Source organism: Barbatula barbatula (genome assembly GCF_947034865.1).
Source record: "Barbatula barbatula genome assembly, chromosome: 23".
Taxonomy (NCBI): Eukaryota; Metazoa; Chordata; class Actinopteri; order Cypriniformes; family Nemacheilidae; genus Barbatula; species Barbatula barbatula.
This window is the reverse complement of record NC_136786.1, coordinates 15,210,892-15,228,465: the sequence shown is the minus strand read 5'-3', so window position 1 is coordinate 15,228,465 and position 17,574 is coordinate 15,210,892. Positions and strand designations below refer to the sequence as shown.

The window sequence follows — 17,574 nt, the reverse complement described above, 5'->3', positions numbered from 1 at the left end:
GTTTTTGCTCATGAAAAAGATTTGGAAGATATTTGCATGTCAATGTTTTACCTTATTTATCTCAAACGTATTGAGTGGGATACTGCCACTGGCGACCTTCTCTCCAACCTCAATCAGATGTTTCTGAATGTTCTCCACGATGGTGTCGCGACTCTGATCTGACAGAATCTGACCGATCACGTAACTAGATGAAAGAGAAAGTTAATAATTAGATTTTAGTGTAAATAAAAAAATAACTTGTCTCATCTGGATTAGATTTTTATTGCAAAATGTATCAAGTCACAATACGGTAAATGTATTTGAACTCATTAGGCCCACAGTGTACTTTACAGCTAAGAAACCTTTTACTTTTAAAACAGATTTGAGCGCACTGACTTGCCACACTCCTTGGCCAGGTCACACCAGTCCCTGCGCACGATGTCAAGGCCTTTGAGTTCCTGTTTGGTGGTGTATTTGCCATCCCCCTGTGGCTCAACCATCAGCGCCGCATATTTCTTCTTCTTCAGCAGCAGAAGGGATTTAAACACCCCATCGATGTCAATCTCCAGTAGTTTATAGAGTTTATTCACCTCGCTTTTCACCTAAGCACACACACACACACACAATCATTTGATAGGGCTCTTGATACAGTCAAGTTTGGTTCATCCCTGATCAAACGCAATGGCTGGTTTAATTCTCTCTCTGCCTGATTGTCAATGACGTCTCTATTATTAGTGTCACACTCATACGCACATTAGCGCATCACAAAGACTGCGTTTTCCTCAGAGACGTGCAGACCACCCCTTCCTGTTCCTCCGCACCCTTACCTTATTTCCCAGTTTGAAGACCTCCTCCAGGTTGGTGCTGTTACTGTTGATCATGATGGAGTCGGTATCTCCGTATATGACCTCCAGATTCATCTGCGGGAGAAGAATGGTAAACCGTCAAGCCCCCGCACGGCTAACAAATAAACACAGCAATTGCCGCTTAATTATTACTATAACGTACGCTAATCACGACTCACCCTCTGCACCATTTCTTTGGTGTGCATCAAAATCTGCGGGGGACAAAAGACTGCATGTCAGGGCAAAACACAATAAACTCTAAACACGGAGTTAACAGCCGGCGGAGAACAATATCAATTTCAAATCGGTCAAAGTGGAGCGTCAAACAAACAGGCTCGAGGCGGAGAACATACGTCTGTCAGCGAGAAATACCATGAAAGAAAACACGCCGCACACACACTCGGAAACGAGAAACGCGAGTACTCGCACATGCAAAACACACAAAGAATTTAATTAGCAAATCTATTCTGTAATTCAACATTTATCAAAGGGGGAGAGAAAAAAACCTCTGTGATTTGCTTCTAAATGGAGGATAATTGGCTAAGAGGTCTATTAGCTGCACTGAAATGGGGCTCCAAACCCACACACCAGCCGAGTCATTATAAGGCCTAATAGTCTTAATCACCACTGGACTGCATGATGTGTGTGTGAGAGAGCGAGAGAAAGAGAGAGACAGAGAGGGGTAGGGAGGGTTGTCCAGCTGCAGAGGGAGACCAATGTAAACCACAGCTGTCAGAGAAAAATAAAGGAGAAACAAAAGAAAATGATGAAGGGCATGAAGAGGGAGGTGAAATTGTAGCGTAAGGGGGGAAACACAAAAAGAAAAGGTTAAAATACAAAGAGTGAGCCAAAAATACATGCTCTACATTGGCGGTGGCAACTCTGAAGTTGGTGGACAGCAGCAGAGAATGAGAGACTGTACATATCCGAGGTGTCATACCAACAATGACTGTTTACTCAGGGTGTCCAGCCTTAAACATACACCCGCTGCCGCTGTGCAGGCATGCAGGGTGACCTCTGTGCGAGAGGGACTCTGACAGGTGAGGGGGTCGGTAGGAAAATAAGCGCCGCTAATCTGAGGCCCCAAAGAGACGGGACACACTACAGCCTGTCAACAGCAATCGAGCAAGACACCGGGATTCATGCCCCCAGCGCACATCAGAGCCAAGCCCTGGCCCACTGAGGGACAAGGACGAAGCTATTTCTGAGCACGGGATGCTCCACTCCTTGAAACCAGAGCAGGACTTAAGCATGCTTTATGAGGTGTAACATGCCTCCCTAAGGGAAGCAGGAGGTCAGATAAGAGTAATAACAGAAAAGCTGTCTGCGTTAAGCAACACGGTCAAGGTCACCCCAAGACACTGAGTAAGACGCACTTAATTAGGCAGGATTAGAGATCTAGAATTGCATGGTGTGTGTGTGTGTCTGTTTTTTATTATTGAAGCTGGTTGAATAGCGTTCATGAAGATGGGTTGGCAGAATGCTGTGCAAGACATGCAAAGGTTGTAGGTTTGATTCCAAGGGAATACACATACTGACATAACAAAATGTATGGCTTGAGCACTGTAGGTAGGTTTCAATAAAAGCATATGATTGTAAATTAACTAGTGTTCCTTTAGCTCAGCTTTGCATTGGAAGCACAAAGGTTTTGATTCCCAGAAAACACAGATAATGTTTTTATGTATTTTGTCATTGTCTTTGGAAAAAAGCATGGCTAAATGAAAAAAGTCAATATTAGGGATGCCCCGATATTACAATTTTGGCCGATAACCAATAATTCTTCAACATTGGAGGCCGATGACCGATGTATTGGCCGATATACAGTGCCTGAATTCTTTTTTTTTCCACCTGAAAATCATGTACCAAGCCTGCTTTCTTATTCAAACAATATGATTGTTTTCCTATAATTTACACATTCATAATACATCAATAATGTTTTGCTAATAGCAGTAAGTGAATGATCACAAGAGAAGGAAACTATACAGTATTTTAACTGTGAGCAGCATGCAGCTGAAGAAGTTTAATCAGAGGAAATGATTCATAATTTATTGTCCTAAATTTTATTATCGGCCAATACCGATAACATTAAAAATGACCCTTTATCCACTGATACAGATGTGGCCAATAATTTATCGTGCATCGCTAGTAAATATATAGTATAAAGTTGTTATAAATACAAATCCGGTCATACAATTCAAGGTCTACGCTTTTAAGCTTCTAAGATTTTTAAGTTTTAATATTAATGCAAAAATATCAGCACACCTGTGCTCAACAATAACCCCAATCTTAAAGGAGTAGTTCACCTTCAAAAAGAAAATTCTATCATCATTTGCTCACCCCGTTGTCTTTTTAAACCTATAACCTGTAAAATAATTTTCTTCTGCAAAACACAAAGAATATATTTTGAAAAATGTTGGTAACCAAAAACCGTTGGGTCCCCATTGACTTCTATTGTATGGCCCAATGAAAGTCAATGGTGACCAACGGTTTTCGGTTACTGGCATTTCTTAAAATATCTTTTGTGTTTTGCAGAAGAAACCACAAGAGAGTGTGGAAATAATTAAATAGTTTTCCTTTAGAAGAAATACTATTGCTTTAAGTATTGTTCATGAAACATGGGGACAAGTCATGGACCAAAATTGAATACTTAGAATAAGGGCTTTGTACAAATGACTGGCAGAAGTAGTGATATTTAGTTTCTAGTTTACAACAGTACCCTTAGAGCACATATTAATCTGTACACCTGTCTGTGTGTGACAGAGTTTGTGTCTGACCCTGAGCAGGTGCAAGTTTGTTACTGGGCGCCATAAAGTTACAGCCACTTAGCCTCAATATAACTGTAGACTGCATTACAAAGTTAATATGTCCACACTGTTAATGCTGACACATTCTTATATTAACCACTTAGAGAGAAAGACAACAGGAAAAAGTGGAGAGGAAAAGAGGATCAAAAACGTATGTTTGTACAGTTTTCAAGACTCTTTATGTCCGTTTGTTATGACTTGCTGAGGGGAGGGTTGTTCGACTGGGTGAGAGACAAGTTGTTTAAACCATGCCTCAGAAATAAGAGAGGGAGCGTCTCGTCTTAAAAAGCATGCCGACAAACACATCTGAGAGTAAACCTCTGAGGGAACAGTTAGGTTCTAGCAAATCTCAGCTATAGCCCCCATATCTTTCCAAATTGCTGTTGATGTAATGAATGCAACATGGGCGGGGAAAACTACTGTAACATGAACCATTAATACTGTAGCCTTCGCAAATAAATCTTGAATTTAGCACAACACCACAAAACGAAAATCCCTTATGCAAGTTTTGTTATAACTCCAAATTGACTCCAATAAGCACTTGCTGTAAGAGGTTGAAATCCAGCAGTGCATCCAAAAGCGAAAACTATGTTTAAACAACCACCCAACGACCAAATGCAGCTGGCTCAGATCACACTTTGACTGACATGACAGTAGCGCTTGGCACCGAGCCTCCGTCTCCCCATTAGGCGTTCCATCTTTTTGCCCTAATCTACAGGTCTGTCATTAACACATTCATCTATCCTTTCCCAACCATTTCAAGCGGCTTGTGGAATGGTTATAGAAAAACACAGAAGTCCACGGCTGCTCTCGTAAACTGTTCATTCGTCCTGCCCCCTAATACCATTTGCTCACCCGGAGGGCATCTGGCCTCCTGTTGGCTTCGGTACAAATCATAGCCGGCATTTTAAGCCCAGGAGCGGCAAAGAAACCTTGTATAAGAAAGTATCTGGTGACGATTGTTTTGAAAAGCGTCCTGCTGAAAAGCATTTTGAAGATGACAGCCCTCGCCTGAAATAGCAAGAGCCACACAACACCGTCATAGTGAAATACGTCCACTGTCATCTCTATATCCTATCCCTAGAAGATCTAACACACACTCTGGAAGATTTAAAACTCAAATGAATTGCTTTCATAACACGCAAACACATTTTTTTGGGTATATGTCCGCATACTCAAAGCAGAGGTAACTAAATAATGTCTTTGACAACGCACATGATCCAGAGGAAGAACACAAATGCAAACACACGACAACTGTAGATTGACAGTCATTTATAAAGACACGTTTAAAAACACAGGCGCCTATACATTCTGCAAGGGCTGTGCGGAAGCAAATGGGTTGGATTCCACATGGAGCAGTTCATCACATGCAGTCTGAGATCTAAGGGGTAAAAAATCCCTCTAAAGCCTCTCTCTGATTTAATAGGACCGCCTGAAATCACTTTAGCGGGCAGACTGGTGTTCTGGAACTGTAGGTAAAAATAGCGTGTTAAAGAGCAATGAATCTAAAAGCCCAACATAATAACTCTGACAAACACTGAAAACGATTCCAGAGACTTTTATCAAGTTGCTTCACACAAGGCCGATGAGCAAAAAATAATTCATAAAAAATGTATTAGCCATTTAAAACAGTAATTACGTGCAAGTTATTTTAGGCAGGTCAAGGATAAAAAAAAATATATTGAATGATACAGGACAGATCCACACATTCTTCTATTCCTTTTATACATAGAAAATTAACTGCCAACGTTTTAATCAATAAACATGTTCGTCAGACAAGTCTTTTCATTACGCTTTGCTGTTACGGCATCATCTTTGGCAAAACCTTGCGGCCGGATTCACCAGAAAACAGTTTACATAACTTTTCACAACGCCTCTTGGTTCGGGGCAGCAAAGCATAAGTGATGAAAACAGAACCATTGGTTTTGAGGTTGATGTTGAGGTATAACTGAATGTTTCAGAAACTTAAAAAAATAAAAAATAAATAAAACTGAAGTGGACACCCCCCTATGTAGCTTGATCTGTTGAGTAATTAAAAAAATGCCCATCCTCATCATAAGACGTGTTGGAGTCAACGAAATTAAGATTAACGTCAAGAACACACCATGCCTGTTGTATACATTTGACCCTGGACAACAAAACCAGTCTTATTTGTCAATTTTTTTAAAGAAATTTTGATTTTTACAACTGAAAGCTGAATAATTAAGCTTTTTATTGATATATGTGTTGTTATGATTGTACAATATCTGTTGGAGATATACCAGTGTAAAACTCCTGAATCAAAGGGTGCATAAAGATAAAGAAATTGAGAAAATTGCCTTTGAAATTGTTAATCAGAGGCACTGTAACAGTTTTTATATAGTTATTATATATTTCAGGTAGAAAATTTACAAAATATCTTAATGGAACATGATCTTCGCTTATTATCCTAATGATTTTGGGCATAAAAGAGACAAATCATTTTGACCCACACAATGTATTTTTGGCTTTTACTAAAAATGTTCCTGTGCTACTGAAGACTGGTTTTGTGATCCAGGGTCACATTTGATCTACTTGATCAATGTCAACACGGACAAGCTGCTAGTTGTTCTGTATTCTCAAAGGAGGCTGTGGTGTAAAACGATAGCCGTTTCACAGTGTACAAGACTAATCTGCATCATCGGAACATTGAGCGACACCTCAACACGGGTTGTGAGGGGATGTGATTCTTTCCACCTATTTATTAACAAGAGTGATATCAGTGACTGAGACAGATGACCTCATAGCATGTGGGATAAATTGAAATCTGCCGCCTGATCAAAGCAATCCGTTGCTTTCTCTTCCTCTGTGATGATGGCTGTTGGAATTTAGGGGGGCAGTAAGTGGCAAAATGAACAGGTAAAACGGCAGCAAAGGTGTGGTGTTAAATCACAAACAATGTTCAAAGATGCTATTCAAAATTAGTCAAGAATAACACTTCACTAACAAAGCTGGTCTAAATTAAAGGTGCAAAGCTCCTGAAGGAACGTGAGTTGACCGCATCTCGCGCTCGAATCCAAAAATATTCTCCGGTCTCTGTGACTATTTGTTAAGTCCAGCGATATCAGGAGTAAATCCCCCACCAAAGACCACAGGGTCAAACAGTGCGTGCAACAATGCCTACAGTGGAGGAGGGGGGCATTTATGTCTTATTCTGGGAAAGTTAAAAATGACCTTTGTGATTCTGACAACTGGAAGTGTCGTCTGAGAGAACAGCAAGGAAACAATGTTTACTCAGATGATTCCTAATTCAACCGGCACCCGTCTCGTCCCGCCAACAGCCGCTCTACATCTGAAGAATCTGTAGCACAAGGACATGGGGTCTGTGACAACATAATAGGTCTCGTTTTACCTTTTAACTAGGTAAAAAAGGAGTCTGGGGCTGGCAGCAAGGCGGGGTGAGAGGTCAGCCAACTAACGTTCCACAACCATCAGCAGTCCGTAGCGACAGAACTTGTAAACATCACTCGATTAACCCTGGACACAACCCAGCCCCCGTTAGCTCCACAGCTGAAGGTCCGTTTTTCACACTGGCCGCCGCACAAAGAACTGAAAATAAAACGTAAGCACATCAATCAGGAGCGAGCCCTCAGCATGAAACCCTAAACGCCTATTCCATGGCATGCATCTCATACCAGGGGCGTGCAGGGTTCGCACCAGAACAAATGTTTCTCTGGAAAGGTCAGGGGCCACGAGACGTCACTTCACGAGCGCTGGTAAAGGCTGAACGCAAGTTTATGCTAACTGGTCTAGCGGGGGATTTCCCCAAGTTGTCATGTAGCAAAATGAGCCAAATTGCAGGGGCTTAAACCAGTGTCATTAAATCCCACTCGCAAAGGATATCGGTCTGCACAGTCATGTTTTAAAAAAAGAAATCTTAGCCGTTCAAACTGAAAACTGTGGTGACCTCCCTTTGCCTTTACAAGTTCTTCTAGTTCATCCAAAAATAAAACACTTAATTTTTTATTAATTTGTTCATTGTTTGGCATTGCAAATAAAGATGAAATGCCCCAAATAACGAGTGTGGCAAGCTGCTCGGCTGGTCATGGTAAGCCCTACTATATTTTTAATAAAAATCACAAATAAAACTCACTTAAACTTCCAAGAGCTCTAGACGTTAACCCTTTTCACAACACCTGCCGGCTGAATTTACACCTCTGTGGCAGGTTAGCACTAAGCTAGTTTCTCAGAAAGCATTAGTTAACTCTATTAAAAGCAGAGCGCCTGTAATTCTCATCCAAAAACAATAAAGGTGCAGACACCAGTCATCCATCAGACGACGGAGCCAATCCACCGTCCGACTGACATGATTTAGTGTTTGACGATTGTAAAACTCAATTGTCAAATTAGACAACGGTTACGATCAACATTCTGCTTCTCTGGCACCACTGGAAGACAGGGAAGGAAAATCGCCTCTTTGACTTCTCACCCTCTTAAGTTTAAAAAATTTCGGACACATTTCTCAGACCTTGGAAGCTGATGCCAAACGGCCTTCATCTCCTTCGCGGGGAACCTGCATACTTGAACAAGCGGAGAATCATCGGGGGCTTGTCTTGATCCCTTTACCCTACACCAATCATGAGGCCGAGGAAAGACGAGAAGCTCTGGAGGGCATCTACGTGCTTTCCAAATCAAGCATCTTTATGGCCATGGCAAAAAGAAAATCACTAAAGCCTATCACTAACATGGTTATCAACAGCACAAGCTAATAAACGTAGCCACTCAATAAAAATATAAATGGCAAGAAGTGTACAAATTATGTCTCAAATGTCAGGGTCAATGTAAAGCAACAAGCAAGTATTTGTTGCGTCCGTCCCCCAAACCCCCCCGCATTTTCATTTCTCTGTACAGCAACATTTCAGCGACAGTCTTACACCACGCAGGTTGACAGTGGACAATATGTATCACAATAAGACCAATCAGAGTAATTAGGGCTCTTGAGTCAAGCTGCGCTCCCCAACATGAAAAAAACCACATATTAATATTCACACATTTGAGTGAAGTGGATTAGAACTGCACAGCTGAAGCTTCACATGCGATCCACATCACACTAATTCCAGTTGATTCAGCATTCACTTTCATTTTTCCTACTGTTAAGCAGTTACCTTTGGATATATCCATTTATCAAACACTTTTTTTGTAGTGAAACCTGCACATTGAATGATGGGGCTAACATAATTATTGGTTCCCCCCCAATTTCGAACAATACCCCACATCGCCCAGTGGCGATACGAAAACGGAGAGGAAAGAACACAAATGTGTCACAGTTTGTATTACGACACCCCACTGGCCTTTCAAAGTCTGGTCTCATTAAAGTCAAGTGTAGGTAGCTGGCAATCATGCCAAGGAGGTGGCATAAAAGGAACAAGAGATCAGTCAAATTGGTTAAAGCACAAAAGAGAACAGAAGCTAATAAGGAAGCGAGTGAAATCAGAGCCAAAGGCCTGAGGGGCTGGCTGACATGAACATGGGTGGAGCAGTAGCGGATTTTTGATTGCTTAAAATAACAAAAATATGCTTTTTTACTCTGGTTGATCGACCAATCAGTGCTCCCCGCTTTTTTAACTTATTGGTAAATTAATATTACGTGTTATGCTAGTATCTTTACGCTATGATGGCGAGTGCACAATATTCAGTTATTTTTTATACAATATGAAAAGATGAGCAAGAAGAAAAGGAGGAGACTGCTAAAGATCACGATTAGACTGCATATGACTTCTTGTAGTGTCAAAAGACTTTATCAACAGAAACTTTTCTCATCCTCGAACACTCCGCCTTGCCATGTTAAAGGCAAGCCAATGGTTTGACTGGTAGCAGCCGCTTCAATTCTTAATCCTGGTCCTCATGACCCCTAGCTCGGCATATCTTGTTTAATTCGCTCGTAAGAGCCCTGCGAAGTGGACATTAAGGCATTGAAGTGCACGAAGCGTGACTACTACGCAAATCTCATGATTGTGGTTAAATAACCCATCAAACTTCCGCACTAAGTTTGGTCAGTGTGAAGACACTGCAGACAGTCGTGTAGCGCAAATTAGTAAACCAGACGATTTCCTGTGTGCGGGGAGTATAGAGCGGTGAACACTGTGTAGGGAGCGTGTCACTCGGAACACAGTTCATTGATTGGGCGCTCTTCTGAAAAGCTGGCGATTTAAAACAGGTGTGATAAACAAGATAGAGTCGCAAAATATGCAGAGCAGAGGATCACGAGGACCAGATTAAAAACCTTTGTGTTTGCTTAAAGGGGAAAATGTGCTGTATAATATAAGTGCATCACATTAGTAATAGATAGAAGCCTAATGAAATGGTTATATACATAATGGCCCCCTCATTTACAGACAGGCCCTTCAAAAATTAAATTCTAGATATGCCACTGGGGTGGATGACTAGGTTAGACTGGCCTCTAGTGGAAGCATAAGGAAACTGCCGATCACTACAAGCAAAAAGATTCAATGGACATGATGTCAACAATTAGGAACACTTAATTTTTCCTTTATTTAAAACCTATTTACTCCTAATTGAGGTCCAATACATCTACTTAAACAAAAAATACTTCAAAACAAGCTGCAAACAGGATAATAATCTGACCAGTAATAGGACTGAAAAATACACAAAAAAGCGCAACACAAATTTGCTGTATGTGGTGTTGTTGTACTAATATTAGTATTTAAGTGTACACATTATATAAAACAGGGTTTCACGTACCTCTCGTCCTTTATGAGTGACCAGTGCAGCCAAAGGCTTGGCGTAAAAGCGACTGAAGGAAAATCCTAGGCATCCATACATGCTGTTAGCCGTCAGCTTGAGGGCCTTTTGTCTAATATCATACTATGGGAGGGACATTTACCATCAGTGCTAGTACGCATACAACCACATCAAGTAAAGTAAAAAGAAAGTGAAGATTTACTGGTAACACTACAATAAATTAAAAATAGTTAAAGCATTAGCTGACATGAACTAACAACAAATACATTTACAGCATTTTTTTTTACATTAGTTAATTTCATTACTTAAAATTAGGGACGTAACAATTCACTCAGCTCAGGATGCGATGCTTTTCAACTAACTAAGACTTTGTCTGTGCCCTTCTTGAATGTTTTAAAAAAATGTTTACATTTAAGAAATATCCACTTAGCCACGTTTTAGTTTGCAGTGGACAAAGTGGCCCCTGCTGTTCATAACATGTATTTCGATTGTTCTTGGTGAGTCACATATTACAATCGAATTTCAACTCCACAAGGTGAATCTTTACATCCCTTATACAAATCAAACACTATAACTGTTAACATTAGTTAATGCACCATGAACTAACATGAATAATTGTATTGACAGTAACCAGGACTGACAGCACTATAAATGCTGAAAAACTATATTGCTCATTGTTAGTTCATGTATTTAATCATGTTAATAAATACAACCTCACTGTAGTTGATTAAGTGTTACCAGTTTATCTTATCAGTTATATTTGCATCTTTTATAAATTCAGAAAGGTACATAGGCACATACCTGCATGTAAAGATCAGGGTTGAGGTCCTGTTGCTTCATTAACTGTTTGACCTGACGTCGACGCTCCACTAGTTTACGTATTTCTTTGGGAAGAATGCCCATCTCCAGACTTTGCTCTGGCAACTCTGGAATCTCATCATCATCATCCTCCTCCTGTTACCAAGGGAACAGTTGACAGGATGCTTTAGCCCTCAACAATTTTACAAGTGAGTTACATCTCCGATATCCAAACAGACATGGCTGTCCCCGCAAACCTGAGTTTTCTTGCGCGAGTTGGTAGCACCCCTCTCAACAGTTGTGAAACAGATGTTAAACTCCTGGATGATGGAAGGGTACAGACTGTTGAAGTCCAACAGCAAAATAAACTTGTCATAGAAACCTGGGGATAGAGGACAGAAGAAATGACCCGGAAGCACAAACATACAGGATGCCAGTTGTGCATGGAAAGAATGTGACTTGGCGCTCACCAACTTTTGGCTCCAACACCAAACCTCCAGCATACGCTGCCTTCTTCCTCGCTTTGTTCGACTTGCTCTTCCCAGGATCAATATCATCATCTTCTCTCTGAAAGCACAACATAATGTAAAATAAAGAATACATTTAGGCCCACAATAGTTACTACTATTACTATTAACTACTGTAATAAATATAAAGAATGGACTTCCTACAGGATCTTGTTGTGGCTTTTTGAAGAACTGTTTGTCTGGAACAATGAAGTTCCTCTCATGGAAAGCGTGGAGCAGTAGGTACTCATTCCTCTCCGAACGTCCCCCCATCAAAGTGCGAGACTGTCAAGATCAATCCAAAAATACATTTACATTACATCATCAACACAAAGGAAACACCAAAAGGCGGTTAAACAGTGAGCAAATGGATTATTGGTAGTTTACCATGACGTTACCGGCGATGTTTGTGATTTGCATTGCCAAAGGGAGCACATTCAGCTCACACATGATTTGCAGGATCAGCTTGGCATCCATCCAGGTGAGCTCCAAAAGGTAGAGAAGGTGAGGGGAGTCACTATTGACAAAAATAGCTCAAATTAAAACCAGATTAAAACTAGAATGCTACACAGCACAGAACTTTCCATAGCATGGACTCAGAAGTGACACTACACAGGAAATATCCAACCTATAGAAGTTCCTGATGTTTTCTGGAGGCAGCACCACCCTCTCTGTCTTCAGGATCTGGGATACCAGCTCAGTCAAGTGATAACTCTTACAGCGGATGAGCTCTTTGGCAGAGATCTCAATGTCACACACCAGGCGCCCACAAGTGGCACTCTTCTCCGCAAAGCCGCTGCGACCCTGACATTAAAAAGGCAATCCACATGCACAGATAAAAAACAAAGCTTGCGGGATAAAAACATAATTTGACATGACAAAATGCAGCACAAAGGTCTTCTCACCCCCAGTTTTGGCATGTTGGCTCTTCTAAGCCTGCCGATCTTGGACCAGTGTGGCACTTTGCACACGTTAATCCTCTGCAGGAGCACTTCGAGGTCAAACCCAAAGATGTCATGACCCTAAAACATTGTAATTAGAAGGAAGATGTGGTGAAACAGGGACAAAAATCCAAATTTCTTAAATGCTACAGGCGAAATTAATGCACCTACCACCAAAACATCTGGATCAATCTTGTGCATCTTGGCCAAAAAGAAGCCCAGTAGTGCACGCTCTGTGCCTGCTATCTCTACTATCCCATTCTGCATAAAGCAAACATCAACAACAAAGGTTCATTGGGCACAATTTCGTTAAGCAAACCACTGCTTGGTTAGTTAAACAGCAAACATTACCTTTTTCCTGACAGCATCTTTAAAGTCATATGGGAAGACGCAGTCGTTGGGTTTGCTCACCACTTTAATATGAAATAATCAGATATGAAACGTATGGAAAACTAATTTATGTTCAGTAATCAAGCTTTAATGTATAATAATAAAATAACTATGTGTAAAATAATCTATGTGGTCTTGAGAACTCACCACAGAAATGGGTCTGGTAAGGTGGTCGTGGTGGAGCTTTGTCCAGGGCAAAGCTATAATGAATAAGGGCAGCCAGGGAAACAATCTACCTCGGGTAAAACACAAAGTTAGGGTCTGATAATAAACACAATTGAAACTTTATTAGAAATTACAAATATAAAACATAATTTGTATATTATAAGACACATGACGGCAGATGCTTAAAGTCGAGACGTCTCTGTGGCAAACTTTAATCCATGAGGAAATTCCTCCCATTCTTTTTAATAGGTTTACCTCATTCTGGTGAGTCTTTGGGTTCTGAACAGTCTTGAGGCTTATGGACATGACGACCAGGGGAGGAGGTGGCAGGTCTTTAACAATTGAGATAAGATCACACTTCTGTGCTATGGCCTCCACTTTACACCAGCTTATAGGCTGATTGCTCAACTCTAGAGGTGAGGGTGAGAGTAAATTTATTAAACCTTATTGAATGTTATTGAGGAGAGAAAAAAAAATCACATGATGTATTACATACGAGGAGTCTTGACATCTAGCCAGCAAGGTCCACGGATCTTCCGGTTAAGCAGCAAGTGCTCCAAGCTGGAGGTCTTGGTGCCAAAAACATGGGAAAACGTTGAACCTTTCAGCTCAGATGGCAATGGAGGGTGCTCAGCCTGCAGCAACATCCAACAATACATACATGATTAAAAATAAACTGTCTAAACTGTTCTACAATTGTCTTGTTAAAGTCAATATGACAGTGCCTTCATGTAAGGTATGTCTACTCACGGAGTATCTGACTTCAAGGTACTCGCTCTGTGAGGGAATGTCTGGGATTTCAAAGGCATAGCTCTTGGTCACTGGCTGTTGAAACAGGGAGAGATTTTATCATGTTTGTGGATTCAAAAAGAAAAAGGGTTCCCTTGGAAAATACAGAGAGTACCAATAATTACCTTGGATTTAAATTTCATGATTTTAAACTTCTCAGAAAGACTGTTGAACTCCTGGTACACATCCATCATTCCTACTGGAACCTCTGTCACCTCACCGTTTGCCAGATTTACTTTCTAATTTCACCCCAAATAAAGAAATACATAAATGCACAAACGTTGTTTTTTTGCATTGCAAGTACATATGTACAAACTAAAAAATATTGCCCAATAATAAACTCAGTAAAAGTGGCCTCACATGTTCTCTGGGCAGAAGATACAAGGTCCTCTCAATATTCCTGACAGCAACGCAACAGCTAACGTAAGCTTTTGCCGATTCAATCCACACCTTTCCAAACAGGTACACCACACCTACACAGAGGTAAGAAAATACCAAATTGTAACCAAAAACAATACACTAAAACTAAACTACAAACTAAACGCCTGTTATGACAGTTATGTTGCAGTTTAATTTATTGTAGCAAGCGCCTTAAACAGGCCTTAATCAGCTCGAAAGCAAGTGAGGCTGAAAATTGGATGGAAAAGAATTGAATGAACAAAAAACTGACCAGGTTGGCTGTACTGGTCCTCAAAAGCATCCATCCAGTAGAAACGGAAAACCTTATCTCCATCGGGTCCCTCCACCAGAGGTAAGTGACTGGCATCCACTTGCACTTCCACATGAGTTTCGGTGGAGTCACCCTCCTCCATCTTTTCCCAACCCATACCACCAACCATTCCAGATCTGACAGGGGATTAATAAGATAGTAATTATTAGTTAATATTAGTCTCAACTCTGTAACGTCTTTCATCAAGATAATTTCTCGATAAGGAGAAAACCAAAAAACATAAGAGTATATACACTAATTCAAAGACCTCTGTTGCGCTTGCTTACTTACATCAACATCTCATCCTTTGGCTCGAATTTGGGTTCCACTTTAAGAGTAGGTGCCTCAGGCTCCGCATTTACATTCACCGGCTCCTCTTCCTGGTTCTCTGCCTCCATGGGTTCATCAAAATCCATCTCGTCGAACTCAACTGCCTCTTCTAATTATAAAAGTTAATAATTCATATTAACAACATTTTTGGTTTTAAGACAAAACATTACTGCAATATAGAAATTGGGTAGATAAAGCCTGCCTTTAGGCTCCTCTTTCTTGGGTTTCTTTATCTGTTGTGTGGCAGCTGGTTTACTGGAGGTTGTTTGAGCAGCAGGTCTGGGTGAAAGCTCAGCTGGAGGAACCCGTGTCACTGAAGGCCTGGGCTTTGATAACTGGACTTTAGGGGAATCCTATGAGATGGACAATATATTATACGGTGACAATATGTGACAAACCCTAGCTAACCTTAGAAATGTAAGAAAGCTTAGCGAAGCTGTAACTAGCCATTAAGTGAAAAACCGTAGTAATTCAATGTATTTTACGATGTCAGAATAAATCCGTTTATCGGTCCACAAAAGGAAAAACTACCTTTGGCACCAGTGGTTTAACTGAAAATGGATTCATAGGGGATCCCAACGTTTTCTTTTTCTTCAAGGTGATTACTGGTGGTGGGGTGAGCACAAGTGGTTTCTGGGGGGAAAAACATTACAATGACCTCCAACTTAGACTGCAATGACTAATATACTGGAGCTTGCAAATGGCAATGCTGCAGACTGACAACATCGACTGTACTTTTGTTTTAAAAGCAGACAAGCAGCCATAAACATTTACCTCAGAGTGCAGATCCTGTAGAATATCTCCCAGCAGATCATCTTTGGACAAATCCACATCTTTCTACCATTTAAACAAAACAAAGACACTTTTTACAGGGCAAATTATACACCTATAACAACTGCATCTTACACATTCGAGATGTTAAATTGTTCTAAGAAGTGGCTTATGTATTCCGGCCCGGTATAACTACAAAGTGTGTTTCGCAAAAAGTACACTACCAGTGATAAAGTCACAGGTTTTTTTTTTACCTCAGTCGGCTTCTTCACATTGCTGTTCATGAACATGTTTTTAATGCTGTTGGGTTTACTGACGGTCATTTTCTTTACATTCTTCTTTGAGTCTCCTGCCTTCCCACCTGCTTTACCTGTTTTGAGAGAAATAAAACGGAACATTTGAAGAGTCGAGCTCTATACTACAGAACTCAGAGACTGGTACTGACTTCATCCTTGCATGATTTCAGTGATCCATACACACAATGTTTTCAACCAGCTTCCACTATCATCCACTTGTGATTGCAACACCTTGTCATAGCTCCCTTACCTTTTGTAGCCTTCTCCAGAGCGTCATCATCCAATTCTTCATCAAAGATCTCTCTACCATCCTCCACATAACCCGTCCCATCTGACAAAGGTAACAGACACATTCAGCTGAGAACAGTCAAGGACAGCTCAGCACATATCCAACACCTACTTTAACATAAGGAAGAAAAATGATGTAACAGTCAAAGGGTAAACTGACCGTCATCAATGATCCAATCATCATCCTGCCTCTCACGCACTAGTTTGGAGTATTGTTCTTCATCCACCTCTTCGTACACGCTGGTCAAATCCTCCACCTGATCACAACACGACATGAGAACAGGTGTAATGTGGTTTCGTGCACAATGAATACACCAACAACTGACTTACCTCATATTTAACCTTTTCTCCTTTCTTGGCTCGTTTAAGTTGCTCCAAAGCCGACTTGCGCCCCACTTTCTCTTTTTTCTCTCGCCTGGAGCGCGAGGAAGCGATGCCACATGTGTCAGCTGCATCTAGTGAAAGGATGGAATGGGTTTCAGTCAAATTGAAACGATAGAATATCTAGCGACCTCTTGAACATACCAGCTGCAACCATATTACAGTACAATAAAAGCGAGATTATGACACACAAAATGAAAGCTGGACTTTAAAAAAAAGTCACTGTTATTATCATAACATACAACACAAGTATCCCACTGTTATTGAGCTCTCTGTGACTGAATAGACATCCTGTATTTTAACTAACGTTAAAGGTGCTCACAGGAAGTATCGAAATGATCAAACGACGCATAAAATAACATTGTGGTTAAAGCAACAGCGATAACTTACATTTCTGTCAGTGTCATGTTGACACTTCACGTTCAAGATACAACCAGCCAAAAAAATGACCCAAATTTAAATACATAGATTTACATTTGCTAAAGATATAATTGCATAACTCATAATTAATATAATGTTGTGCGAGAAAACGTTTAATATTATATTGACATAACGTTAGTCAGCAGCAAAACACTGACTGAACCGAATCAGTTTTCTGCAGCCTAATAACAGTGAGACATGTAAACACGTTTACCGTGATCTCCACCGTCCATGTCTTTATCGGAATTTGAAACGGGAGCCATTAACTTAAGTTATTAATGTAAGTACTCCGCGTGAGGTAACGTTCACGTTCACGTTCACGTAAGGATTTTCTTTTTCTCAGAAGCGCGGAGGCGATACAACAGATTCCGCGCCAAAGCGTCTTCCCGGGGAAACTCGAGCGGCGGATATGACGTCACCACGTCGCCCGTCCAATCTAATC

At 40.8% G+C, this 17,574-nt stretch overlaps 1 protein-coding gene across 1 annotated transcript in view; it reads right to left on the bottom strand.

The window, feature by feature from the left end:
* Positions 1 to 17,564, bottom strand: part of pola1 (polymerase (DNA directed), alpha 1) — a 40,348-nt gene extending 22,784 nt beyond the window's left edge. Inside the window, exons 1-30 of the mRNA XM_079487713.1 lie at positions 17,347 to 17,564; positions 16,662 to 16,786; positions 16,492 to 16,588; positions 16,294 to 16,374; positions 16,002 to 16,117; positions 15,751 to 15,813; positions 15,508 to 15,609; positions 15,179 to 15,329; positions 14,938 to 15,085; positions 14,608 to 14,783; positions 14,298 to 14,410; positions 14,063 to 14,176; positions 13,899 to 13,973; positions 13,645 to 13,783; positions 13,404 to 13,558; positions 13,131 to 13,215; positions 12,945 to 13,006; positions 12,765 to 12,854; positions 12,558 to 12,674; positions 12,281 to 12,456; positions 12,040 to 12,169; positions 11,818 to 11,937; positions 11,617 to 11,713; positions 11,404 to 11,528; positions 11,150 to 11,302; positions 10,349 to 10,471; positions 1,004 to 1,036; positions 807 to 899; positions 376 to 581; positions 52 to 184 (exon numbers count right to left, since the gene is read on the bottom strand). Of these exons, the coding sequence (XP_079343839.1) occupies positions 52 to 184; positions 376 to 581; positions 807 to 899; positions 1,004 to 1,036; positions 10,349 to 10,471; positions 11,150 to 11,302; positions 11,404 to 11,528; positions 11,617 to 11,713; positions 11,818 to 11,937; positions 12,040 to 12,169; positions 12,281 to 12,456; positions 12,558 to 12,674; positions 12,765 to 12,854; positions 12,945 to 13,006; positions 13,131 to 13,215; positions 13,404 to 13,558; positions 13,645 to 13,783; positions 13,899 to 13,973; positions 14,063 to 14,176; positions 14,298 to 14,410; positions 14,608 to 14,783; positions 14,938 to 15,085; positions 15,179 to 15,329; positions 15,508 to 15,609; positions 15,751 to 15,813; positions 16,002 to 16,117; positions 16,294 to 16,374; positions 16,492 to 16,588; positions 16,662 to 16,786; positions 17,347 to 17,395 (3,447 nt within the window). The 5' untranslated portion in view covers positions 17,396 to 17,564. The remainder of the gene's footprint in view (positions 1 to 51; positions 185 to 375; positions 582 to 806; positions 900 to 1,003; positions 1,037 to 10,348; positions 10,472 to 11,149; positions 11,303 to 11,403; positions 11,529 to 11,616; positions 11,714 to 11,817; positions 11,938 to 12,039; positions 12,170 to 12,280; positions 12,457 to 12,557; positions 12,675 to 12,764; positions 12,855 to 12,944; positions 13,007 to 13,130; positions 13,216 to 13,403; positions 13,559 to 13,644; positions 13,784 to 13,898; positions 13,974 to 14,062; positions 14,177 to 14,297; positions 14,411 to 14,607; positions 14,784 to 14,937; positions 15,086 to 15,178; positions 15,330 to 15,507; positions 15,610 to 15,750; positions 15,814 to 16,001; positions 16,118 to 16,293; positions 16,375 to 16,491; positions 16,589 to 16,661; positions 16,787 to 17,346) is intronic.
* Between the last annotated feature and the right edge of the window lie 10 nt (positions 17,565 to 17,574).